Source organism: Equus asinus, chromosome 12, assembly GCF_041296235.1.
Source record: "Equus asinus isolate D_3611 breed Donkey chromosome 12, EquAss-T2T_v2, whole genome shotgun sequence".
In the NCBI taxonomy this organism is placed as follows: domain Eukaryota; kingdom Metazoa; phylum Chordata; class Mammalia; order Perissodactyla; family Equidae; genus Equus; species Equus asinus.
The window spans coordinates 2,697,321-2,725,035 of record NC_091801.1 but is presented as its reverse complement, the minus strand read 5'-3'; the positions used below and the strand labels follow the sequence as shown (position 1 = coordinate 2,725,035).

Here is a 27,715-nt window from a genome sequence, read left to right as displayed (position 1 = left end):
TTTGTCTTTTAGAGATACTGAAATATTTATGGTTAAAATAATATGATATCTTGGATTTACTTGAAAATAATTCAGGGTGAGGAGGCAGTGGGCAAGGTTATAGGTCAGGGGTTGGCAAACTATGGCCCAGAGGCCAAATCTGGCCCACCACCAGATTTATAAATAAAGTTTTATTGGAACACAGTCATGCACATTCATTTATGAGTGGTCTATGTCTGCTTTCCCGCTACAATGGCAGGGTTGAGTAGTTGCAACTGAGCTGGTATGGCCTACAATGCCTAAAATATTGACTCTGGCCCTATACAGAAAAAGCTCCCTGATCTGTGGTAAAGCTGAACCAAGATCGGATGTGAGCAGATAATTATTGAAGCTGGTTGATGGACACATGAGGATTAATTATAGTATTGTTTCCTTTTGTAATTATTTGAAATGTCCCATGTCAATGCAAAACAACCAATACCCATTCTATAGATAAGTGAAATAAGGTGAGTTTTACTTGAGCCAGGGTGAGAATTATAATCCAGGAAGGGCTTAGAAAGGGTTCTGGAGAAGCATGGGTTTCAGTACAGCCTTGTATCTTTTTAGAACAAAGAACATATATTAAACATGCCCAGGATACATTTTTTCAAAGTTCTCAAAGAGCTGTTTAGTTGCAAATTAGCAGGTCAACAGGACCCTGATGTTGGGAAAGGGACTAACCCAGGCATTACAAATAGGGTGTTACCAACAGGGCATGGGAGGGGAAGTCTGCATTATCTTAAGAGAAAGGCCTTTGGGGGCTGGCCCCAGTAGCCTAGTGGTTAATTCTGCATGCTCCACTTTGGCGGCCTGGCTTTGGTTCCCAGGAATGGACCTACACCACTTATCTGTCAGTGGCCATGCTGTGGTGATGACTCACATACAAAAAGAGGAAGCTTGGCAATAGATGTCAGCTCAGGTGAATCTTCTTCAGCAAAAACCAAAAAAAAACGGCCTTTGACTAGGTCATGGAAGATGATATCCTGGGCACCCAAGGTGCATCCCCCAGAGCACTCTGCCTCTGAAGACACTCCCAGGGACTGTGTGAGGGTGGGCTTGGCAGTCCACCTTGAGAACTACCCCAGATTCCAGTAAGGCCTGGGCTTGCCTCAGTCGGCTGCATCTTGACACCGAGAGGAATGTTCACAGGGAGCAGCCTGGATCTGCTTTGCTTCCTCACTGTCCTTTGAAGGGCCTACTGCATCTAGAAAAAGACCTTTCATATCTTTTATTCCAAGGAATTTCTCCATTCCTTGGAAGAGTAAGTTGATCCTCTAATGCTATGAAACTAATGACTCTTGGGAGCTCTTAAAATTTACAGAAAGTCACAACAAATCCTATATTCCTACACAAAGAAGCATACCTACACAGACACACATATATATGTATATCATGCTACAAAACCACAAAATACCGCATTTCCTAGAGAAACATGGAACTAAAGATTCTGTCAGAGCGATTTTAGGTCATTTTGGAAGTCCATCTCTAGTTAATCCAGCAAAGAGCTAGTGAATATCTGCTCTGCTCAAAGCATGCTACTAAGCACCTGAGAGAGAAAGGTGAGCAAAACAGTGCTCCTGACTCCAAGAAATGCAACCTAGTGATAGAGATTAGGATCACAATGGTTGGTAATGACAGGGGAAGAGGAAGCCATAGCAGTAGCTTCTTTTATTATCTGCTTTGCACACATGCCCACGTCTTAACCATTTTAAGAATTTTATCTCGTTTAATCCTAACAGACTATGAGGTAACTGTCATCATCCTCATTTTACACATGAAAACACTGGGCTCAGACAGAGGAAGGAACTTAAACCCACACTTTCACACCCTGAACCCACTCTCCTAAGCATCGTTGGTAATTTAAACCTTGAAATGAACATTTTTTATTTCATTCCCATCATAAGGACCCATTTATGAAGAAGCTCCGTACACTCGTCACTGGACTGGGTTTCCTCTCATTGCTCACAAGTTTGACCCCGTTCTTGACAAGTACCTTTAGCAGAAAGGAGACTATGAAGGATCAGAATTGGCCACCCCAAAATGTGTCTCTTTGTGTTGATTATTTTTAAGAACAAAAGACTCTGAAAGAAACTCTGACCTTCCCCCCTAACTGCCTAAAGGAATTTAAGATAGAAGGCCTGTTCCAGGAAGGAGCAAATACCATAAGATAACATTGTCTACAGAGGGCCCAGCAAACACTTGTTTACCAAACATTTGCATTTCTATCTCCATGTAAATTGCCTTCCTCCCTTTGAAGCCCCAAATCAGTACCCCCAGCATCCTCCTTTATCTTTAGCTGAAAATGGTATTTAAGGTGGCGACCTCAGCCATTCTGGTGAGTCACTCAGCTTTCCTGGGTTTCTCTCATGTATATACATTATAAAGCTTTCTTCAATTTTCTCCTGTAATTCTGTCTCATATCAATTTAATTCGTAGACCAGCCAGAAGAACCTAGAGGATAGAGGAATTGTCTTCCTCCCCTACAAGACGCTGTTGCTTCTGCCAGGTTGAAGGGATAACGTGAAGGAAGGGGAAATACCAATAGCAGAGAGAGTAGGTGTCTACCATTTTAAAGAAACATTGGACCTTGTCTCTACATAAATCAAAAGTATATAAATCTAATATACAGCAAATTGAAAATTATTTTGCACTCACACATACACACAGTCCATTCTTTTATGAGCATGTAGACATGCAAGACTGGCTCTAGGTAAAACTTTGAAGATTTTGTATTGTGCTGTACATGTTTAACTAGCTTTCCCCACAAAAAATATGTGTATCTATTTGTTATAAGTTTTACTAATATAAAGGATGTGTATCACCCAATTTACTAATAACAATAAAATAATACTCTTTATTGTAAATTGCATATAGTCAATTGATTTTCACAGAATGCTTTTATTGATCTTTGTTCGACTCTAGTGTCTGTAGCCAACCTATGGCTGCAATTGATAAACAAGTGTAGTTCCCACATGAATGTTGGTGATATTTTTATTTCTTTTAAAGAGTAGGACAAAAGTGAAACAATGAAGACACGTCAGGTACAATGTGAGTGGCTTCTTTGCAGACTCAGATAACAGTTTTTGAATACTGAAATACTATTTCTTCAAGTTTTTTGCAATTCAGAATGTAACAGCTATAGACACCACACACTAAGTTTAATTTGCCTTATTAACATTTTCTCCATCATCTTCTTAAGTCCAGACAAACAAGCAACAATGAATTATGCCCTGCTTTGTAGTATTTGCCTATTTCCATGGTGTCAATATTTCCACCATGGTCAAATTCTAACTACCATCGTGGCATCATTAAACCAATTGAGAAGAAAAGCTTGGTAGTGATGTGGATTAAGGCTGCCCCAGCTAGAGAAGCCCAAGGTGACCTGGCCTACATGCCAAACTATATGACCCAGTGGACTTTTTTTATGGTGTGAATTAGGACTGCCCCAGGGAGAGAAGCCCAGGGCATCCTCACCTGCATGCCGATCTATATGGCCAGATTCATATCTAAAGTTATATGACTGCACAATAACCAGACCCCATCTGCACTGAAATCATTTAATGACTTTTTACATCATCTTTTCTTTTCTCCAGTAAAAATAAGTCACGTACCCATGCCTTATAAAATTAGCCCTAACCCTCAACTCGGGGCAGCAGCAGGAGCTCTGACTGCCCATGGGTCCTGTCCCCATGCGGCAGCAGCAGGAGCTCTGACCGTCTGTGGGTCCTGTCCCCACGCACCAGCTCTGCCTGCCCATGGGTCCTGTCCCCATGCCAGCGGGGGCAGCAGAAGCGGCAGCAGCAGGAGCTCTGACCGCCCGTGGGTCCTGTCCCCACGCACCAGCTCTGCCTGCCCATGGGCCCTGTCCCCATGCCAGCGGGGGCAGCAGCAGGAGCTCTGACTGCCTGTGGGTCTTGTCCCCACACACCAGCTCTGCCTGCCCATGGGCCCTGTCCCCATGCCAGCGGGGACAGCAGAAGCGGCGGCAGCAGAAGCTCTGACTGCCCATGGGTCCTGTCCCCATGCTATTCCACACTATTCTCTAAATAAAAGAGCACTACTGCCAGATCTTAAGAGTCTAAGAAATCTTTCTTTCGACTCCTCGGCTCACCGACCCCGCATCAGGTAGCACATATTATATAGAATATCTACCAACCACATATAATTATTCAAACACATGAATACGTGTAAAACAATTAGGAAATTAGCTTGTTTTTATAATTTATTTAATAGTGCTTTTGTAATAGTTCGAACTATATAAAATTGCTGATATGCAACCATTTTTTGACCTACAAAAGTGGTATGTTCACATGGTTCAACCTAAAATGTACTCAGAGAGCTTGAGTATGTTTGAGTTTAGAGTGTAAGTTCGAGTTTGAGGTCTGAGTTTGAGTATGTTATGGGACAGGGTGGATAATGATAATGAAATAATCAGAACCTCAACTATTTATTGAATACTTTCGCATTGCTGGGCACCATCCCAAGCTAAATTTGGTTCTCTGTGATTTTCAATAACTAAAGCAGAATTTCCATTGATTTAATCTTTTCTAGCTTCTCCTAAACAGTCTGGAAACACTGAGACAGGGACTGGAGAATTTCTTGCATTTTAACTTCAATTAAGAGTTTGACGCAATATACATGACAGTGAAATACTATGCATGTAAAATAGCGTTCAGGATATTTGACACGATTTTTCAGCTAAGTATAGGAGAGAATGAGCCCTCCTTTTTGGAGCATGAAACTCCACAATTAAATCCTGGCCTCATTAAATACTTACTATACTGCCACTTGCATTTTGGGCTGCCTCCCAGCTTCTGAGAGCTGGTTCCTCGTCGATGATTTGGGTTATACCACTATTTGTTCAGATACACGTCTCAGAGGAATCATGAGATTCAAATGGGAAAAAGAAAACTAAGGGCAACTTAGAAACGGTCAAATTTTGCAACAGTGGCTTATTATTGGAGAATCAAGGCACTGTGTATCTGCTTCCTGGGGACTGTTTTCCGGGCTCTGACCCTGGGGGGTGGGGGCAGCTACCAGCCTTTGGCAATGTTAAGACATTACTATTTGTTTTGCAAACAACTGTGTTGCTATTCGCTTCTCAGGATTTTTCAAACTGCCTGCTGGCATTTGGTTTATTTACATAAGTTAAAAAAAAACCAAAAACCTTTTCTTTCTTCATATTAATAGTCCTGGAGAAAATCAGGACCAGTGGGGTTTGCAACTGAGAGCTCAGAAACTGATGGGGGGGAATGTTTACAAAACATTGGAGGTTTCAGGCCTCGATGGCAAAGCTGGGAGGGGGCCCAGGGCTCTGGGAGGGAAAGGCCAGCCTGACCTTCTCGCACTCTCCCCCTCCTACCCCAGGCGGCTTGTTTCTGGGTTTAGTGGATCATGGAGCTGACTCACTGTTGCTGCGAAAACAAAACAAGGTTGAGCACCCTTGTAGAAAGCCCCGAAGCCGGAGGAGACTGGTCATGCAAACCCTGACTGTCAGCTGACCGCCTGCCCCGTGGAGCTCCTGACCACGGCCGGCACCTTTCCCAGACGGCGCGAGCCTTCCAGGCCCATCCGCACGCGCAGCTGTCTCAGCCCGAACCGGGGCCACCCTTCCCCATGCTGGAGGGCGCCGAGCTGTACTTCAACGTGGACCACGGCTACCTGGAGGGCCTGGTGCGAGGATGCAAAGCCGGCCTCCTGACCGAGCGGGACTACGTCAACCTGGTCCAGTGCGAGACCCTGGAAGGTAAGCGCCCTCTTCTCACCGCCTACAACGGCAATGATGCCGCCCGCGGGAAGCATGCAGAAGCCGCTCTGTTCCCACGGCCTCCGAGTCCAGAGCAGCTGCTGCCCCTTGGTCCACACTTCGGGGGCTCAAGTTCCACGAACTTGATCGAGGAAAAATATTGCATGCCTATTTTCAATATTCTTTAAGTGAAATTTAGCATTTCTTTTCGATATAAAGGTAGGCAACAGATCTCCGTGGTTAGCACTTTGTCACCAACAGAAATTCATTATTTTCATGTCCTTTTACAGTTCTTGCAGATACCCTGAAATAGCTTTTATGTTTTCACTATTTTAGAATTTTAGGCGAGATATTGCATTTATCCTTTCATCTTGATACTTAACAGATGTGCAGTATTGCACATTTAAAAATATTTGGATAACTGTATTTTAATATATTTGGTTTTGTTTGTAATCCTGTATATTTTCGTTCTACACATTTATAAGTATTATTCTGAGAAGAACGTCACCAAACTGCCCAGGGATCTATGGGGAAAAAAAAAAAAACCACCTAAGAACCTTAGACTAGAGAAATTTATTCTATCACTAGTTTCTCAGTATCTAGTAATTTGAGAGTTTATTTGAGGTTTGTCTTTTACTGAAGCTTAAGAAAAAAAATCAAGAGACAGGCCTGTGGAGAGGCCAGTCCTGGATTCACCAGTCCTGCCTTTGGCCTCTGCCAGGTCAGGTAGGCGACCGGGGCTCAAAGCTTCTCAGCCTCAGATTCCTCATTTGTAAAATGCCAGGGTAACGCCAGCCTCGCCAAGTTGTTTGGAGAAATAAATGAGATAATACATGAGAGAATGAGTTAAGAACCTCAAAGCACTTCACAGAAGGGAATTATGTCCTTTTTAACCACTTTATTGAGTGGGATTGACGTACAAGGAGCTGTACATATTTAATGTATACAACTTGGTGCGTCTGAAGATAAGTACACACCTGTGGAACCATCCCCACAATCTAGGCCCTAAACCTATACATCGCCTCTCATTTGTTATCATTATTTGTGTGTGTGAGAGAGACAGAAAGAGAGAAGGACACTGAACCTCTTTCAGTGCAAATTTTCAGGCATCCAATACCCTGTTGTTGACTACAAACACTACTGCACAGTAGACCTCTAGGACCTGGTCATCTGATGTAACCAAAACTGTTTATCCTTTGACTAACACCTCCTCTCTGGAAATTAAGTTAAGCCACAATATTTTCAAAACCCTCCAAAGATTTCACATCTATAAGATGGCATTTTTATTACTAAAAACAGTTACACTTGCTCATTTTGAAATGTCCTTATAAACTCAATATATGTCAAAAATAAGGTGCTTTAAAACTTCCAGGTTATTCTAGAAAAAGGAAGAAAGTAATAAGGATCGAGACTGCTAGGAAGAGTATTAAAGGGCAAAAACAAAACAAAACCTTCTGAAGGTGACCTTGCCAGCTTCTCAAGTGGGGCTGAGGGCCCTGAGTTCGCTTGTTTATGCTTCTGACCAGCTAAAGCCAGAGTTAAGGCAAAAAGACCCAAACTGAGATAAGTAATGGAACAGCTAGAAAAATCAGATGGCAACTAAGTCTGTTAGTTACAAATAATTACACTATAATCCCCAATCCTAACTCACTCCAGTGTATCAAATGAGGAGTTTGGTGACTGGAGAATGTTCATCACGTATAGAAAATCTGCAAAAATTCAGGTAGAAAAATTAACACTGGGCACAAGGAGTGCTTCTGAGAGAAGCCGTTTGAATGAATTCTCTTTACTTTTCAGTCCAGCTTTTAAACGGACTCTGGAATGCAAATTTAAACGCAGACAATACATCAGACATCTTCGCGATACAAAGCAAGGTTTAGCCAGCTCACTAAAGAATTCAGAGAGAAACCACAGGCAGCCATTCTAAAGACATATAAAGAATTCTAGAAAATAAAAAGGTACAAAAGATTAAAAAATCAGGAATTTGAAAGTTGCTCTCAAATATTTTCAGCCAAGGGCCCTTTTGATCAATGATTCATTTAAGGGAAGAAGAAAGGGAAGAGATGGAAGGAATGAAGTGAACAGATCCATCATCGCAATAGGAACTTAACTGGATTTGGTACCCTCCTCTTCCATCTGGGGGGTCAGGAAGAGTTTCACACCCTTTTGAAGACTTGAAGAATGATCCTTCGTAGAAAAATACACATAGGTGTGTACATATAGAGTTTTCCATGTAATATCAGGGGGTCATGGACCACCCAAAGCCATCCTGGCACCCTGGTTAAGAAACCCTGCCGTACACACCGTTGATGTATCATCATTGTATCTTATGGTTTCTGTCTTTCTTTCCTCCCAATAATATATATTTTTCAACCATTTGTTTCACAACTGTGTTTGAATCTGTGTGCCAGTCTACTATTTGGAGACTCCCAGGAATATCAAGTGTGAGTCATCAAACTATGGGTTATAATGGCTGCTGAGAAAATAAATCTAAATAAGACTTCACGTCTTCAGTTAGCAGTTGAGGCCGATGAGGCTTAGAACGGCTGTGATCAGTCGCGTGGGCTGCTAATGATGGAAGACAGAGATAACTGCATGTCTTTTTTCACCAAAATGTCTCTGCCTCTTGAGTAGGCATTGAAGCTACATGAATAGTCCTTGTAGATGTCAGCTCTATTTTGATGTAGAACATAATGAGGGCTGCCCTATATGATTATTTCACAGGATGTTGGGAAATAACTAACTGTGGAAAGCAGTGCAACTGTTGTGTCTGTGAACACACTCAGAGAGACCCAGCCACCTTCTGAGCTGGGTTAAGAATTGAAGAGAAGAAACCAAGGACTTTTATTGGAATAGAAGTTAAGGACTTTGGGGTTTCTGTTTACTTTTGCACAAAATATGCGCTGTACCAATTATGGATAAAGAAGAGTATGTTTTGAAGCAGGCACTTTCTGTAAAAGAAAAACTAACTTGGCAAAGATTAAATTTGCATTTAGTCTTTTCTAGTCCTCTAGACTTTCAAAGAAAAGTGTGCTGATATCAACAAATTGTTTTAGAACCACTTACAAGGAACACATAAGGTTTCAGGTAAATTTGGAAGAGAGAAAATGAAGATGGTCCAGAAAAGCTTTGGAAAGCCCTAGTGTTCATAATTGTGCTTAACGCTGTGCGTCATTGTGCCCGTGTGATCAGAAATACTCATCTATTCCCAGACCGTCCCCTGACTAACAGTGACCTGAAACATTTGCTAGGACCCTCTATGACTCAGTCCTTCCCAGAGACAAAAGAGGGAAGCCAGTTCACGTGGCTTTACCATTGGTATTTCTGGAAGGCTGTATCCCCATAGAAACTTTACAGTCTTTAAAAGTGACTTTGCACCAAAATAATAACCTTAAAGGGGCATAAAATATTCTTTTAAAGAATTAATGCTATTTTTCTAAATTAAGACTTTATTAGAGCAGTTTTAGGTTCACAGCAAAATTGAGGGGAAGGTATAGAGATTTCCCATATACCTCGTGCCCCGACACGTGCATAGCCTCCCCCCTTATCAACATTCCCCACTACAGCGGTACATTTGTTACAATCGATGAACCTGCACTGACACATCATGACCACTCAGAGTCCATAGTTGACATCACAGTTCTTTAGTGTTGTAGATTCTGTGGATTTGGACAAGTGTACAATGACGTGTATCCGTCATTCTGGTATCATGCAGAGTATTTTCACTACCCTAAACATCCTCTGTGTTCCGCCTATTCATCCCTCTTCTCCCACCCCCACTTCTGGGGACTGCTGATCTTTTCACTGTCTCCAAGGTGGTAAAATTAAAACTTTAGAGCTCTAGAATTTACTAATAAATGGTCTTTTTAAAGTATGTAGTGAACGTGTCCGCTGGCTCTCAGGATGTGGGGAGGACCCTGACTCGAGCCTTTACTTTGTCTTCTCTCCTCTAATTTTTTGGAAGAGAATGAGGGGAGCTGATCTATCTCACTAACGATTATGTCCCTTTCAAGGGTCGTAACCTTCATTCCCCTCTAGCTGTGCCTTCAAGTAAGAATTAATCCAACAATCGTATATTAAGCACTTTCTAGCTACAGCCAAGGAAGGAATGATGAGTAAGACAGAGCCCCTGCCCCAGAAGGGCTCCCACTCTAGAGAATTAAAATATTGGAAAAATATGAACCCTTCATGCAGGCGATGGGGCAGTACCTATCTAGATTTCAAATGCTTGTGCCCTTGGCCTGGGGCTTCACGTAGCATTGTTTGGAAGAGCAAAAGATAGAAGCAAATCAAACGTCCATCTGGAGAGAACTGGTCCAATAAATCATGATGGAACATTCTGCAACTATACAAAAAGAAAAAAGCATGAGGATGCACTCTAAGAGGACTGATATGGAGAGATTGCCAAGATATATTAAGTAAGGGGAAGAAATATGTGTGGCATGATTCTCTTTAATAAAAAAAGCAGATAAATTGTAAAATATGTTTTCTGTATGGTTGTCTGGATACAAAGAAACTGTGAACACTTCCAAAAGAAACTAAAACCAGTAGTCACCTGGGGCTAGGGATGACAGATATAGGGGACTTTTCACTGTTTACCTGTATTTATACATAATACCTATTTTTAAATTAAATACACAGAGCAGGAAGAGCCTTGCTTCAAAGAGCTTTCTCTGTGCTCCTTTAGACATTATTTCTACCTCTAATTATAGCACTTATTTTCTATGCCTTTTTGTTAAAAATGCATATCCCACACTGTCACTTTTCTGTTCAGAAATACTTCTGAAGCCAGGTCCCTGAGGGTTGTTGTAAATATTCAGTAAGATTACATTTCCATCTTGTTATGAAAAGAAGTTAGTCCTGTCAATGTGCTGTTTTCTTGTTTAACCTGAGGGGTAACTCAAAGGTCACGAGGATTTATGAGCCTGTTTTACAGAAGAAAGAGAAGGCCTTCAAGGACCACCAGGCAAGCAGCCCCAGCTGCTGTAGATGAGCAGGGGTCAGATTGCCCAGGGGCTTCTCTGGAGCGAAAGAAACACCATTCCCCCTTGTTTCTCCATAACTCCTCCTGCCACCCCCTTAGCTCTATAAAACCCCTTACTTTCTTCTCTCGTTAAGGTGGCTTTGAGAGAACCTATGCTCCCAACTACTCATTTCAACCAATTCACATAAACCCTTCTCCAGCTCCAGCACCGATGTCTCAGTGATCGGCTTGCTGTGCCTCAGGCACACGAACTTGAGATTAGGAGGTTGTACTGATTCGGGCTCGGTGAGTTGAGGAGTCGAAAGAAAGATTTCTTGGACTCTCAACGTCTGGCAGTAGTGCTTTTTTATTCAGAGAATAGTACAGAATAGCATGGGGACAGGACCCACGGTCAGTGAAGAGCTGCAGGCATGGGGACAGGACCCAAGGGCAGTAAGAGCTGCAATGTATTGAGGGTTAGGGCTAAATTTATGAGGCATGAGTACATGACTTATTTTTACTAGACAAAGGAAAGATGATGTAAAAAGTCATTAAATGGTATCAGTGTAAGTGGGGTCCAGTTATTGTGTGGTATAACTTTAGATATGTATTGGGTCATATAGATCAGCATGTAGGCCAGGACACCTTGGGCTTCTCTCCCTGGGGCAGCCTTGATCCACATCAGTACCACTTCAATGGCTTTTATCAGGCAGAATCAACTTCCCTCTTAGTTTGAAAGGCTCAGGCAGTTGGCTGATCTCTACCTTGTAAGTGTTTCTTCAGAGCCTTCTGCCTTTTCCAAAGCTATTCCTTCAGCCACAAGTTCCATTCTCCGTCCCCTGTGCCTGGAGAAAGCCCGTCCCGCTTTAAAGTCTCCCCTCCAGAGTCACTCCCACCATCGGCCCCTTCCGCTGTGTCTCTCCTGGGGTAGAATTGGCAAGCCTTCACTTTGTACTCCACTGTGCCTCTAATGGACCTACTCCTGTGTAGCATCTGTGACATTTGCGTAGGTGTGTCCCCCTGGGGAAGGACGTTCATCTCACTTCTCTCTCTACCCCCTGAATGATCCCAGTTAAGGACTTAACTGGAAGGAATAACTGAATCTATCTCCTCGTAGACTGTGAGGTTATTAAGGGCGGAAACTATAAATATGTGAGGTGATGGATGTCTTAATTAACTAGATGGGGCAAGTCCTTTCACAGCTATACCTACATCAAATCACCACAATGGACTCTTTAAATAACTTACAATTTTACTTATCAATTATACCCCAACAAAGCTGAAATTTAAAAAAATAAGGAAATGCCATTTTTTCAAAAAGGGCAGAAACCGGGGCCAGCTCCATGGTATAGTAGTTAAGTTTGGTGCTCTCCACTTTAACAAGCAGCCCAAGGTCCCAGTGTTTGGATCCTGGGTGTGGACCTATGCCACTGTCAGCTATGCTGTGGTGGCAGCCCAAATACAAAAGTAGAGGAAGATTAACACAGATGTTAGCTCAGGGCTAATCTTCCTCAGCAAAATAAAAGGGCAGAAACTACAGTCTATACTTTTCCCTCTCTCAGCTCCCCTAGCCTAAGGCTGTGTTTTGCACATAGTAAGAATCTGAAAATACACATTAGAAATGCTTCCATGTTTGGGTTCAAGTCCTGGGACTTCTCCTTTCTGGCTCTGGGATGTTACGACAACAGCTTAACTTTTAGCATGGCAGTTTCTCATCCGATACTTAGATGATATCTCCCTGGCCTTCCTCCCAGGTACCAAGAACATCAGAAATTTCTAAAGATGTTTCTGAAACCGTAAATCATAAGAATTCCTGGGAAACCATAAGCACCCCCTGAACTGCGGTGTGCATACAAGAATTAGTTTACTCTCTTCTGCTAGACTTTTGAATTCCTGGAACAATTCTTCCCATTTGTGGTCATGGTTAATGGTGTTTGGAATACGATTCTGTGCTGTTGGTTCTATCCTCAGAGAACACCAGTTTGTTTTGGAAATAGTCTGGTGAATAAGAATCAAAATAAGGACTTTCCATCCTAGCAACATGCACTAAATTACATAACAAAGTGCTGTGTGACCGCTGGCTGGGATATTGGTACCAGGTTTTAATCACAAATTAAATCTACTAATACCCTAAGCTCATCTTTGTGATAAAAATCGTATTAGGTGGTGTGGAGAATATGATCAAGAGTAAGACATTCACTCTCTAAACAGCTGTCTAGTTGAGAAGATATCATAAATAAGTAAAAACGAAAAAACAAGAATAGTTCAAACCTACAAATGGAAGATGTGTTAGAAAGTGAACCAAATCTTGGAGGACGGTATGTTGGGAAAATGTCAATCAGATGGGGGTGGGAGGTGGGGGCACGAGAGTTGAAATGGCCAACATTCTAGGCCCCCAGGGAAAACTAGTGAAGTACTGGTAGGAAAAAATAAAAGCGTATGGAAGGGAGTAAAGCAGTTTGTCTGCAATGCTAGAATACCTGGAGATGAGGCTGGGGACAATGCTGAAGGACCCTGAAGGTCTGGTTATGGACCTTTAAGATGGTGAATGAGGACAAGAGACCTGTCTGAATCTTCATGGAAACATAAGAGGTTTCATGGAAAACGTAAACAAGGTTATCTCGCTGAACCTCAGTTTCTGCAGCTGTCAAATGGAGATTATTGTTAAGGCTAAGAGATTGTATATTAAAACTGTTCTGTCTGTGGTAAAACACTACAAATATATGAAAGTTGTTTTTCATCTGCGTAAAACTCAGTGCTTGTAAGCTGTTTATAGGATCCTTACGGATCAAAATAAGCCTTAGGAAAGATTAAACTTGAGGCTGGGAAAGCGTGAGGAGAAACGAGCCTGAGAATCAATTAAGAGTTTGCCACCGTAATCAAGGTGTCAGATAGCCCTTTATAAGCCAGGGGTGTAAGGAGTGGAAACCAGAGAAGACATTAAGGAACAATGTAGAATTTGGAGTGATCCAACACCAAAGAGAACTTGAAGTTTCATCACTGTAAGAATGGCAGTAAATTAGCAAAAACGGAGGAAGAAATGGCTGGTTTTATAGATGTTGATATGTTTATTAAAATTTGAGTAATTGTAATATCTGATGGTAGATTCCAATATATTGGTTGAGAAAATGCTGGTTTAGAAAATAAAAACCAACATCTTCAGCCAACTGAATCAAATTATTTTGGAAGGAGGTGGGGACAAATGAGAAGAGAACAGAATATTATGTCGTGGCTTCTATCTGCGGGCTCTTTGCCTCCATAGCTTGTTTCATCCCCACAACAACCCGGAAGCATAGATTCTACTTGCCTCCATAGCTTGTTTGATCCCCACAACAACCCAGAAGCATAGATTCTACATGCCTCTTGCAGACGAGGAAAGTGAGTTCGGAAAGGTCAGACGACCTGCCAGCAGAGTGTGGGGGAAGGCGGGGGCTTGCTCCAGGAGAGCAGCCTTTACAGGGACCTCCAAAGCGGCTTCCTGTGCCTCACCTGCCTAGACGTGAAGGGTCTGGAAGAGAGCCCCGAGCAGGAAGCTGCACAGAAAAAAATTCGTCATGCTCCAATACTGATTCGCCCAACAAATTAATAGAGAAAAGGCAACCATGATGTCCCAGATCGTTGTCCCGGCTCACAAGCCAGGTGACCTGGGATAATTCCCTGACCCCAGGGACTGCACCCACAGAAGACAGGTTTCCACGATGGCGCTGTGCACACATGCGGGCGCTCAGTCCATATGTGCTGCTCTGTGTGACGTACCCTGACATTGGTGATGACAGCCTAGTCTACATGTTTATTCCATTGCTGTTTGGGACCTATACAACTGATGTGGCTGGTAGTGATCTCGTGGTTTGGAACACATTTCATTTCCTCATTTGAATTAACAAGGAAAAACACCGCTCGCCACGTGCCTCTCTGGGTAAGGGAGTCGTGTAATTTTCCCGAGTGTTCCATCTTTTCTAGTGGCTTGAGAGGCTCTGGACCAGGCTCTTTTCAAAGAAGTCACTCAAATTAATGGTTAAAGGCTTTGAGTTCCTGTAGTTAAGAAGCCTGTTTATTCCAAATTTAATATTTGGCCACAAAGTGCTATGTAGGCAGGTGCGTGGGGAAATGCAGGGAAAAAATTCTGTGATCCGATTTTGAACACTATGAAGCCATCAGCATTGATGGTAATCCATCATTATCTCAGAGCAAACGTTTCAGACCCTAAGATTTTCTTAGAATCTGGATGCGAGTGTCCCTTGGGTGGTCTTGGTGCTAGATAAAAGGACTCGGCTGGTTCTGTCCCATTTGCCTCTCCACCGACTGCCGGATTACGAGATTCCCACAGGGTCTGAAACGCGTGAGACATTTAATTTCAGGATCTCCCTGGCAGCTGAAAGGTTTGGAAGTTATTTCATTTAAAAGAAACATATGTCACATGAGCAAAATATCATGGTTTTTAAAGAAATACCATTTGTGTCCCTTCTGTTGGCAAGTATTCCTCAGTGCTGAGGATGCAAACTGTCACATTGCATAAAAATCTGAACTGCCAAAACAAAAGCCAAACAAGATCTGGCAAAAAAAAGTATAATTTTTAAAAATTAAGTTAATTAAATAGGTAATTGAACAAATTAATTCTGCAGTCAGATAAAGAGCATTTCTGATGCATAATCTACTCCAGACGCTCGGGAAGAATGCCTGCCTGCTGAATCTCGGATGCTCAAGGACCCTCGGATGCACATTGTCCCTAACTGCAAACCCGCCTGCCCTCAGAATCCAGTTCAGGGCCCACAGTGGCTCCCCTTTATGCTCAGGATAAGACATGTCACACTGCATCCTCCTTAGGACCGCCTCTGCTTGTTTCTGTCTTCATTTCTTTCCTCTCCTTCTCTTCCACTTAGAACTGCTTTGAGCTTCTTGCACATACCATCCCTGTATCAGTTCAGGGAATGCCTCCCTCCCGCTCCCACACAGCGCCTGAAGGCGCTCAGCCCTGGTTTCACCTACTTCAGGAACCCTTCCTAGACTTTTTTGCTCCCATCTCTATAGATCTTGCTCTCATTTTCTATGTTCCCATAAATCAAGATCCTTCTCTTTATCACTGGACTTAGCCACTTGTTTGAATCATCTGTTTGTGGCGCCTCCTTCTCCACTGGATTGTGAGTTTCCTTGAGAACGAGGAATATGTCTGATCTATCTTTGGGTCTCCTGTAGTTAACATCACATAATAGATGCTTAATAAGTGTTTGAATGAAATGTCCAGCAAGCTCAAGGATGCTATGTTGGCTCCAGTTGTGTGCTAGATGATGCCAAAGACATTTCTGATGCTCAGATATTCATTAACCCTTAAATGTTGAATACTGAGCAAAGAGCCGTGGGAAAAAGATACACCAAGATAGTATACTGCTTTTTTGGAGTTAACATAATTAAGACCATCTAACATGCTCTGATAGGTGTTGTGCTAGAAGTACTACAAAGTACTTTGAAATTTGGATGAGTGAGATTGACTAATTCTTTTCTTTTTTCCCCTAAGTATTTAGGCATGCTTTTTTTTTTTTTTTTTTTGGTGAGGAAGATTGGCCCTGAGCTAACATGTGTTGCAAATCCTCCTCCTTTTTTTTTTTCCTTTTCCTCCCAGAACCCCAGTACATAATTGTATATCCTAGTCATAAGTCATTCTAGTTCTTCTGTGTGGGATGCCGCCATGGCATGGCTTGACAAGCAGTGCGTAGGCCGTGCCCAGGATCCAAACTAGTGAATGCCAGGCCGCCGAAGTGGAGCACACAAACTTAACCACTCGGCCATGGGACCGCCCCAGATTGAATCATTCTGCCTGACAGAATTAAGGTTTCACGTCACAACTGATAATCTAATTTAATTGATTGGCAATAAAATACAGATTTTTAGATGGCTTTGGAGTCAGATGAACCTGGCTTGGAATCCCAGTTTATCAATGTGATCTTGAGCAAGGTATTAACTTCTCTGAGCTTCTGTGTTCTGATCTGCTAAAGTGATAAAAATTATACGCGTCTCATAGGATTGCCATGAGTATTAAATGAGATAATACACCCTCAGTACAATGCCTGGTACATAATAACCTCTCAGTCACTAGGAACCATTATTTTAATGTTATAACCCAGACCTTGAAGGATACTTTGCAATGAGCAAATCTGAAAAGGGGTAGAGTGGGGAGATTCTAGAGAGCAGAGTGGGGTCAACCTTAATAAAAGTCTAGATGCTGGTGGGGCTGGCCCCGTGGCTGAGTGGTTAAGTTCGCGCGCTCCGCTGCAGGCAGCCCAGTGTTTCGCTGGTTCGAATCCTGGGCGCGGATATGGCACTGCTCATCAAGCCACGCTGAGGCAGCATCCCACATGCCACAACCAGAAGGACCCACAACGAAGAATATACAACTATGTACCGGGGCGCTTTGGGGAGAAAAAGGAATAAAATAAAAAATCTTTAAAAAAAAAAAAAAGTCTGGATGCTGGAAAGCACGTGGTTTGTTCAGGAGGAAGTGACAACAAATGAAGCTGGAATTCAATTCAGTTGTCTGGCAACCAAAGCATTGCCATTTAAAGGATGGCTGACGGGGTCAGATGGAAACGATGCTGGATTTTAAGAGCAAGGAGACTCATCTCCTAGTTCAAGATCTACTATTATATAATGCCACCACTTAGCCCCACTGAGACTCAGTTTCTTCATCTGTTATAAAAGATTGATGGCTGCCCCCTCCGCCTCCTGTACTCATGGTAAATATTACTAATAAATTTCTCTTTTCCATCAAACCGAGGTGGAGCCTGAGTATTCTTAACAGTTTTCCAAGCAGCTGTTTCCAGACGACTAAAACTAGCTTGAGTGATACCGTTCGTCATCTCTGGACTAGGTGGTGGTTAATGTTCCTTTCTTCAGCTTTGCTAAATCATTCTAGATTTTCTAGGGTAGTTGAAAGCTTTTACGTTGTGCTAGACTGTCAGTATTAGCATTGGATTTTTTATTGCTTTAGATATTAATACTCAAGTCTAAATCGTATATAGACCTTATGTTAAGGTCTAACAAGGTAATGATTATTAAATATGCATTTATTGTAAAGTTACCATAAATTCAATTAATGCTGTAAAGGCTATCCACGCGTGTTCAAAGTTTAACCTGATTTGGGGTTTCATTTAATTTCAGATCTAAAAATTCATCTCCAGACCACTGATTACGGCAACTTCTTGGCTAATCAAACGAATCCACTTACTGTTTCCAAAATTGACACCGAGATGAGAAAAAAGTTATGCAGCGAATTTGAGTATTTCCGGAATCATTCCTTGGAGCCCCTGAGCACGTTTTTCACCTACATGACGTAAGTGACCGAAGGGGGCCCCTGTTCACCCCAGTGTGACCGTGCCGCGACCCCGACAGTCATAGGCGGGGTATCCAGCTGGTATGGGTGGGTGAGGCTTAAGACCTTTCTATCGTTCGTGAGTTTGAATGCACTCAATCTTGGCTCCTGGAGCCACATTTTCACTGTTAGAAACTAGGTTTCATTTATTTATAAACATGAGTATGGAGGTGGTGGTGTCCTCTATATCAAACGGTGTTTTCAGTTTTCGTTTTCAAAAATAAGTGGTGCTGACGCTCCAAGCGTTCCGGCTGTTGGAACTGAAGGTAAAGGTTACGTGCCAGTTTTGGATCGCTGGTCAGGGTGCAGCTGAAATATCACAAATTGCTCTGAAAGCCACATCCGCCCTTTCCTGATTCCCCTGGCAGAAGGATAAGTAGCCCCCGTCGGAGTTCTCTGTGCTTCATTCTCCATCGCCAGTGGCTCCAGTCTTTCAACGTGAAGGCCCCTCATCCCCGAGTGTTTGAACTTCCACACCACAGTAAACTGTACTTCTATTAATTTAGTTAACAAATTATGCCCAGTGTTCAAAACTTTGTACCTCTCCAGTCGTCCCAGCTGACAAACTGGGAACTAACGTCCGCAGTAGATGAGCTGTTTATTATGTGTATACAATTTAGGTGTAATATACGAAGTTAGGAATCACGGATTCAGGCCCCAGACTGGTTTGGGAAGGCATAAAATAATGTTTCTCTATTCCACATGTCCCCTTCATCCCCACTCGCTTTCTCTCACCGAAAGTAACCAGCCCCATGGCCTACAGTTCAGTTTGCGCCTTTCACTTCCATGGTCCAGGGTTTATGGGTTTGGATCCTGGGTGCAGACCTACACATCGCTCATCAAGCCATGCTGTGGCAGGCGTCCCATATATAAAATAGAGGAAGACTGGCACAGATGTTAGCTCAGGGCCAATCTTCCTCAACAAAAAAAGTACCACTTTTCAGTTTCTTATATATTTTTCTAGAAAAATATTTACATTTGCGTATGTGTATTGATACACACTCAATTCACCCCACCCCCATATTTTAAATTTATTACAAATGGAATCATAGTCCTTCTGCACTTTTTTCTCACTTAATATTTCTTAGAAATATTCTTGTCAGCATCATTCTTTTTTAATAACTGCATGGAATTCCGTGTTGGTATGTATCATGACTCAATTTACTGGGCATCTATTAACAAATCACTAATTTTTTTTTCCATTCCAAAAAGTTTTGCAACTAGCTTATTACTGTGTAGGTCTGGAATTTATTTCTAAGCTAAATTTCTAGCAGTGTAAGTAGTGAATCAAAGAAATCTCCTTTTTTATAAATTTGGGAAATTTTGCGAAGTTGTGCTCAAAAAAAGTAGCACCAATTTGCACCCCTAAAACAGCGCATGAGAAGACCTGTGTCCTTACACTGTTACTGACATTGGATATTATCTTTATAATTTTTATCCATCCATTAGGTTAAAAGTTGTATCTCTTTGCTTTAACTTATGTTTTTTGTTAGCAAAATTGAACATCATTTCACATTTTTCAGTCGTGTATATTTGCTACCTGAGACCAAATACTCTGTCTATTTTTTCTTGGAATATTCTGCATTTTCTCTTGATAGGTAAGTGCTCTTTGTAAATTGAGAACGTTAGCCTTTCATAATATATGTTGCAAAATTATTTTCTCAGTTTGATATAATTTCATTTTTATAGGTTTTTTTGCTGTAGAAACATTGAAAATGTTTAATTAGCTAAAATCATCAGTCTTTTCATTTGTTGACTTCTTTTTTTGTTTGTTTTTTCTTTTCTTTTCTTTTTTTTTATTGCAGTAACATTGGATTATAACATTATATAGCTTTCAAATGTACACGTAATATATTTTGAATTCTGTGTAGATTACATCATGTTCACCATCCAAAAACTAATTATACTCCATCCCCTCACACGTGAGCCGAATCACCCCTTTTGTCCTCCTCCGCCCCCTCTGCCCCTGTGGCAACCACCAGTCCAATCTCTGTCTCTATGTGTTTGTTTGTCGTTGTTTTCATCTTCTACTTATGAGTGAGATCACACAGTATTTGACTTTCTCCCTCTGATTTATTTCACTCAGCATAATACCCTCAAGGTCCATCCATGTTGTCACAAATGGCCGGATCTCATCATTTCTTATGGCTGAGTAGTATTCCATGGTGTATATATACCACATCTTCTTTATCCATTCGTCCCTTGATGGGCACCTAGGTTGCTTCCAAGTCTTGGCTATTGTGAATAATGCTGTGATGAACATAGGAGTGCATGTATCTTTATGCCTTTGTATTTTCAAGTTCTTTGAGTAAATACCCAGCAGTGGAATAACTGGATCATATGGTAGATCTATTCTTAATTTTCTGAGGATACTCCATACTGCTTTCCGTAGTGGCTGCATCAGTTTGCACTCCCACCAGCAGTGAACAAGGGTTCCCTTCTCTCCACATCCTTTCCAACACTTGTTTCCTGTCTTGTTAATTATAGCCATTCTGACCGGAGTGAGGTGATACCTCATTGTAGTTTTGATTTGCATTTCCCTGATAGTTAACAATGTTGAGCATCTTTTCATATGCCTGTTGGCCATCCGTATATCTTCTTTGGAGAAATCTCTGTTCAAATATTTTGCCCATTTTCTAATTGGGTTGTTGGTTTTTTGTCGTTGAGCTGTATGAGTTCTTTGTATATTTTGGATATTAACCCCTTATCTGATATGTGGTTTGCAAATATCTTCTCCGAATTGTTAGGTTGTCTTCTCATTTTGTTGATGGTTTCCTTTGCTGTGCAGAAGCTTTTCAGTTTGCTGTAGTCCCATTTGTTTATTTTTTCTTTTGTTTCTCTTGCCCGGTCAGACATGGTACTTGAATATATGCTGCTCAGACCGATGTCAAAGAGCGTACCACCTATGTTTTCTTCTAGAAGTTTCATGGTTTCGGGTGTTTCATTCAAGTCTTTAATCCATTTTGAGTTAATTTTTGTGCATGGTGTAAGATAATGGTCTACTTTCATTCTTTTGCATGTGGCTGTCCGGTTTTCCCAACACCGTTTATTGAAGAGACTCTCCTTTCTCCATTGTATGCTCTTGGCTCTCTTGTCGAATGTTAGCTGTCCATAAATGTGTGGGTTTACCTCTGGGGTCTCAGTTCTGTTCCATTGATCTGTGTTGACTTCTGATTATTGTACTCTGCTTGGAAAAGCCTTCTCCACTCCAAATTCATAAATAAATTCATCTGTCTTTTCTTCCATTCATTTGTTGTTGTTGATGTTTCATTTTTTACATGTAAAACCTTGGTTCGTCTAGAATTTATTTTGGTGTAAGGAATGGGACTAGGGATCCAGCTCTGGTTGTTTTTCCTAATAGCAATGCAGTTGTTCCTATACCGTTTCTGTAAAGAAGCAAATAAGAGAAGTGTCCACAGGTGAGGCAGGAAGTGATGGCTGAGGTTAGTGCCTCTGCTCCTTGTTTGTACAGCCAGTCCTCCTCTCAGCCCTGTGGGGTAGGATTTTATTTATAGCAAGACATAGATGCCGACTTTTTTAAAGAATCCACGAAAATACAACTAGTCAAGGATGAAGATTAGATATGAACTTGGGTCTGACTCAGTCGGAAGCCCACGCGCTTTCTTGGAGAAGGATGCTGGAAACCCTTCCCAGAAGGGCTGGCATTGTTGCCGAGCCTGGAGATAGGGTAGGGCTTGGAGATGCCAGAGGTGGCACCTGGAGTTGAAGCATGTAGAAGGGAAGATGCCATGTGCGTGGTGAATAATAAGTCCATATGGGCTGGAGTGCAAAAAGGCAAGGGGAGAAATGGGACAGGGAGACTGGAGAAGTGTGTTCCAGACAGATCACGGACAGTGTTCAATGGCGGGCTAAGGAAGTTGGGCTTTGTCACATCGGAGAGCATTTTTCAAGTGTGTGTGTGTTGTTGGTATCTGTAAGACTCTTGCTTAAAAATAAAAATCTTAAACAGAAACCGCAAATGTAAAAGAGACGAAAGAGAAGGGCAGGTCTGTTCATAGAACTCTTCCCTCCCCGAAATGGTTGGGGTGAAGCAGAAAGTGCTCAGGCTTTGAACTGAGTCAGATCCGAGTTGATGCCTGACCCTAGATGGCTGCCTGGGGAGAGGCTTTGCGAGCAGCAATGTCTCCCGTGGAAGTGGCGTGGGTGACTATGCAGACAGGGAAGATTCCTGAGCTGAAGGACAAGATGGCCCTAGTTGTCTAGAAGTTGAAATGACAATCAAAGTACTAGACAGTATTTCCGGAATATTACTATAAGTCAGGGCTCTGCCAAGTGCTTTACAAGCATTGTCTCAGTTGGGTTGACCCTCCTGATGAGTCTAACTCAGTTTGGGTAAAAGGCTGAGAAAACTAAACCTTAGGTGCAGTATTTGTCCAGGCCACGGACCTAACAAGCGGGGGAATCAGGATTTGAAATAAATGTTAGCAACAGGCTTTGTAAAATTATTTTGTTTGGATTTTAAATGAGTTCAGAAAATCTGACCCATGATGATCACAGAGGCCATTCCAATTTCTTTTTTTTTTTTAGTGAGGAAGATTCCCCCTGAGCTAACATCTATTGCCAATCTTCCTCTTTTTGCTTGAGGAAGATTAGCCCTGAGCTAACATCTGTGCCAATCTTCCTCTATTTTGTATGTGGGATGCCACCACAGCATGGCTGACAAGTAGTGTAGGTCCACACCCAGGGTCCGAACCCTTGAACCTGGGCTGCCAAAGCAGAGTATGCGAACTTAACTACTACACCACAAGACCAGCCCTGGACAGTCCAATTTTAACTGAGTCAGAAAGCTGCCAAGTTGTGTACTTCTTGAGCTGACAAACACTTCTCACGTGATGGAAATTTGCCCCAAATATATTGGGAAATGCTCTAGCGCTAAGAATGACTCTGAGTCCTTTGGTCAAAGGTTCCTCTTATGTGATTATTCACGTTGTGTTGTTTCCTAATTATAGAATCTTAAACCTGGAAGGAGCCTTGGCATGAATTAAGCAAGTATCCTTATTTCACGACAAGCCACCATGTTGATCTAGTTAAAACATACTCTTTCTAAAAAATTTACTTAAAATTCCAAATATTACTAGTCATTAGCAATGTTTAAAAATTGTATATAGGAATACAGGTCTCCCTAAATCCCTGGGTAGAACGTTAATGCAAAATTGGAAGTGGAAAGGTCATGTTGGCGGCATTAGTGTTGTTCCGAGCGTTACTAATGGGCATCTTTTAATTCATCTGCTCTCTCTCTCAGCTGTAAACTCTTTGAATTAGTTCTTTTAGTATTTCTATCTGCATTCAGTAGTACATAAAGGGTGCAGAATATTTGTTGAATCAATATAGAATCCTATATTTAGTAGCACCTTACACAGAGCTAGAAGAATACTTCCAGAGAACTCAGGATTTTATATTTCATATAACACTTGAATATTAGTTATTTATTGCCCAATATGTTAGGGAGAGAAACCAGATGTCATGCCTGAAGAAACATTTCGTGTGACCAGGTTAGTGTTTAAAATAATTTTTTAAAATATATTTAGTCAAGACTTTGCATTCTCCAATTAGCCATAGTCTCCAACACTCCCTGTTGTCTTACAGTCTTAAGGTATTTAGTTTACTCATCAGACTCCTGAAGATATTTACTCTGACCTAGATGTTTTACGTACATCTCCACACAAGAACTCTGCAAACAAGGTGTTTGTGTCTCCATTTTTTAAATTAGAGATCCTGAGGACCAATGAATTAATGAATTTTCCGAAGTCACAATATTATTAAGAGATCTGGAAGGGATTTGATTCCAAGCCCATTAGTCTAGAAAGCTAATGATTTTGCACTGCCTGGGTAGTTTAATGAAAGGCAAGTAAATCGGAAACATCTGTGGGCCTTTAAAAAGTAAGTGTATACCTGCTCGCTACCCCAGGAGATTCTCATCTAGTTGGCCTTGGAGTGGGGCCCATCTCTCTTTTGGAAGCCACCAAGGATGTTCTGATGTGCACCTCTGATGAAAATGTCTTATCATTGTGCCTCGACTCTATGACCTGGAAGTCACTTTCACAATTATTCTCCTGAGCTTCTCTCCATAGTTATCTGCACAGACCGCATTACCTCGCTCTCAGGGACCAGAGAGCTCAACTGCGCCCAAACCTTGGTCTTCTGAATCTCAGTCCATCCTTTGTCCCACTGTGTCATGTGTGACTTGCCAGCCCGCCAGCATCCAGCTGCTCTCCACAGAGCCTGGAGATGTGTTACCATAACAAAATGTGTACATTTGCAGGAGAGGTGTCCCACCGTTCTGACACCATTTTTCTCATTTCTCTTCTAGGACATTTTGCACAGTCAAGTGTCTAACTAGCACCCACAAACTTCCATCAAAGGGGATTACTTCCTGTCCTATTAGGAAATGCCCAGGGCATCGTTATGGAAAGGATTAAGTCAACCCTAAGAGAGATGGTCTAAGTTTAAGTTGGTATAATAAATACAATCTAAGCATTGCACATTTGTGATATAATTATTGTATATGTAAAACTTGTTTTGGGAGTCTGCAATGAATATTCTTAGATGCTTAATGGAAGGCAGATCTGGAGGTTTTGTGACTATAATTATACACAGTGGTGTGAAGCAAAGGAACAAGTCGGATAGCATTTTAATGAAGGGACTGTTTAATATACGCCTGGGTTGTTTTATTTTTCTTCTTTCCTACTCAACACTTTCCAGCGGCATTTCGACTTCTTGTTTCTTTTGAAATTAGCTATCTTCTAAAAGTAATCTTTTGATATTCAAAATATCCCGTCTCAGGGGCTACAAATTTTCTGAACGTAGGATGACCAAGGAAATAGTCTTCAGTACTTACACAGTAATATGAACCGAGAATCGTAGAGTAAGGACCACACACAGAAGAAATCTTTAAAGATTCATAAAGCCTAATGGAAGTTTCTGACTCCCCAGTGATGTGTTATAAACCTTCTACGAGCTTCTCACCGTGCAGTCCACTAGGGCGCTGCTCACCTGGGTTTACACTGAGGGTGCCTGTCTTTCAGAGCTGAAACCAGGGAAGTCCTCAGCAAACCGGACAAGCTAATCGCTCCATCACTTGTTAGTCAAAAAACAATAACATAATTCTGGGTCACTGAGAACTTACCATGCAATGGAGCAAGCCGATATATCCACAAATGGTAAAAAAAAAAAAAAAGAAGATAGAATTGAGCAACAGCTATAACAGAGGCTTGAACATTCCATTGGAGGAGCCTGGAGTACTGATTTTAAAAGATTTTGCAGAGAAAGTAGAACTTGAACTAATATTTAAAATGGGCCTTAGGTTGAAAGAGTAACTTCTGCATTAACGAGGCATGAAGGGATCTTGTATTTGGAGATGACAGGTCATCTCAGATACGGCTGGAGTCTAGACAAGAGCCAGCACATGGGCTGGGGTACGAGGGGAAAGAGCCTGGCCAGATTCTAAGTGTCTATAAGTAAGAGTCAGTCAAGGATGGCTTTGCAGGAAGGGTGCAACCGTTTGCAGCTCCTCACGTGCTGCAGACTGTACCCCTCGCTTAATGGTCACCACCTTGAAAGCGGGGGCCTGGCCTCCTACTGGAAAGCCATGTGGACGTGTAATACCTGGTTGCACACTTACATTACCTCTGCCTGTGTGGCCGAAGGCAATTTAACGTAGCATTAATTTCTCATCTAACCAACAGGAGAGCGCCTTTTCTTTGGGTTACTGTGCACATAGTGTTTGTTCAATAATTGGTAATTGCTATTATTGTGCTTATTTCCTGGGGCAGATTTAAAAATAAAGCGCCCAAGTCCTTGTAGCTAGTAAGTAGAGAAGCACAGATGTGACACCAGGTCACTCCAAATAGCATTCGCAAGGGGCCACTTTTTCTTTTTGCTTGTTTGTTTTTACTCTTCAGTTCTTACTTCCCTGCAAGGTGAGGGGACTGATCTGATGTGTGTTTAGGAAGATGATTCTGTTGGTATTGTGAAAGATGCATTGAAGGGATGGGGCTTGAAGCAGAGAAACCATAGAGGAAGCCAATTTAAAAGTTTAGACTGGATATTTCCACAGTAGAGATAGAAAGGAGGGTACAGTGGTTAGACACTTTTGGGAGGTAGAATTGACAGAATTTAGTTTCTTGATTTAGCATGAGTATAGAGAAAACAGGCAATGATTCCTGGAAATTCTAAGTTAAGGAAAGAGAGAATCAAAAAATCACTCTGTAGATATAATTTCGAGTCTTAATTTTTCTGTATATACTATCAGCATTTTTCCCACGTCAAAATATCATCTAACATCTTTGAGTGACTATATAGCCTTTCATCTGGTTGTGAACATTTTAGATGTGTTGAGTTTTGTCTTCCTTACCTCGAAGTCTGCACAGTGCTTAACTTGTTAAATTCTGATTTTAAGTATCAAATTCCCAGTAATATTATGAGAGTGACTATTTGACCCCACTGGGCATTTGTGATTCTGAATCTCTGACCAGAAAAGTTCTTCTGAAATCATAAAGATTTCATTGTCTTACAGGAAAGGTTTTTTTTGGAGGGTGGGGGGGAAGATTAGCCCTGAGCTAACATCTGCTGCTAATACTCCTCTTTTTGCTGAGGAAGACTGGCCCTGAGCTAACATCTGTACCCATCTTCCTCTACTTTATATGTGGGATGCCTGCCACAGCATGGCTTGCCAAGTGGTGCCATGTCCACACCTGGGATGCGAACCGGTGAACCCTGGGCCGCTGAAGCGGAACATGCCCACTTAACTGCTGAGACACCAGGCTGGCCCCTAAGAAAGGTTTTATATCCAGAGATTCCACATGAATAGTCAATGAGGGGCAAGTACAGGGCAAAAATGTCTCAACTGCAGTTGCTAACCAGTCCGTCCGAATTGAAAACTCTCAAGCACTTTGTGAATTGAAAAACACAGGTGCTATTCTGCAGAAGCAATGTGTGGTCTAGCTGTAACTGAATAATATTCACTTAATTAGCATACATTTATTACTCGAGACTCCATGCGTGAAGGCCTGTGTTAGATTCTAACAGTAGACATGAACTTAATGCAGGCTTTGTTCTCTAAGCCAGTGGAGAGTTACTCATGGTGCAGATTCCAAGACCACACCTCTAAAAATTGTGTTCTGGCAGGTCCTGGAATGTGGTCTATGAATCTGCACTTTTAAGAAGGTATCCAGGTGACCCTGAAGCAGGTGGGAAATTCTTAAAACCAGCAAGCAGGCTGAGGCCTGCGTCTACAATACCCCAGTTGTGGGACCTTGAGAAAAATTCCTTAGTCACCCAAAGCCTTGGTTTCCTCATCTAGAACAATAATAATAATATGCAATATAGAATCGTGAGTTTAATTTGAAAACAGGGCCAGGCACGTATTTTGCGAGGCCCAGTGCGAATGAAAATACAGGGTCCTTGTTAAAAAATGTAGTAATTTCAAGAGAGCAACAGCAGAGACCTAAACCAAGCATGGGGCCCAGTGCAACTGAGGTAGTCCCCCCCTTATCCACAGTTTTTCTTTCCACAGTTTGTTACTGGTGATCAACAGCAGTCCGAAAATATTAAACAGAAAATTCCAGAAATAAACAATTCGTAAGTTTTAAAGCGCACGTTGTTC

The 27,715-nt window shown here is 41.9% G+C and overlaps 1 protein-coding gene across 2 annotated transcripts in view; it reads left to right on the top strand.

Annotated features, from left to right (window-relative positions):
* The first annotated feature begins 5,305 nt into the window (after positions 1-5,305).
* ATP6V0D2 (ATPase H+ transporting V0 subunit d2) overlaps positions 5,306-27,715 on the top strand; it is a 48,254-nt gene continuing 25,844 nt past the window's right edge. The window contains exons 1-2 of one of the 2 annotated variants that reach the window (XM_014839128.3): positions 5,306-5,764; positions 17,880-18,051. In XM_014839128.3, coding sequence (XP_014694614.1) covers positions 5,635-5,764; positions 17,880-18,051 — 302 coding nt within the window. In that variant the 5' untranslated portion in view covers positions 5,306-5,634. The remainder of the gene's footprint in view (positions 5,765-17,879; positions 18,052-27,715) is intronic. The other variant, XM_014839129.3, reaches the window with a different exon arrangement.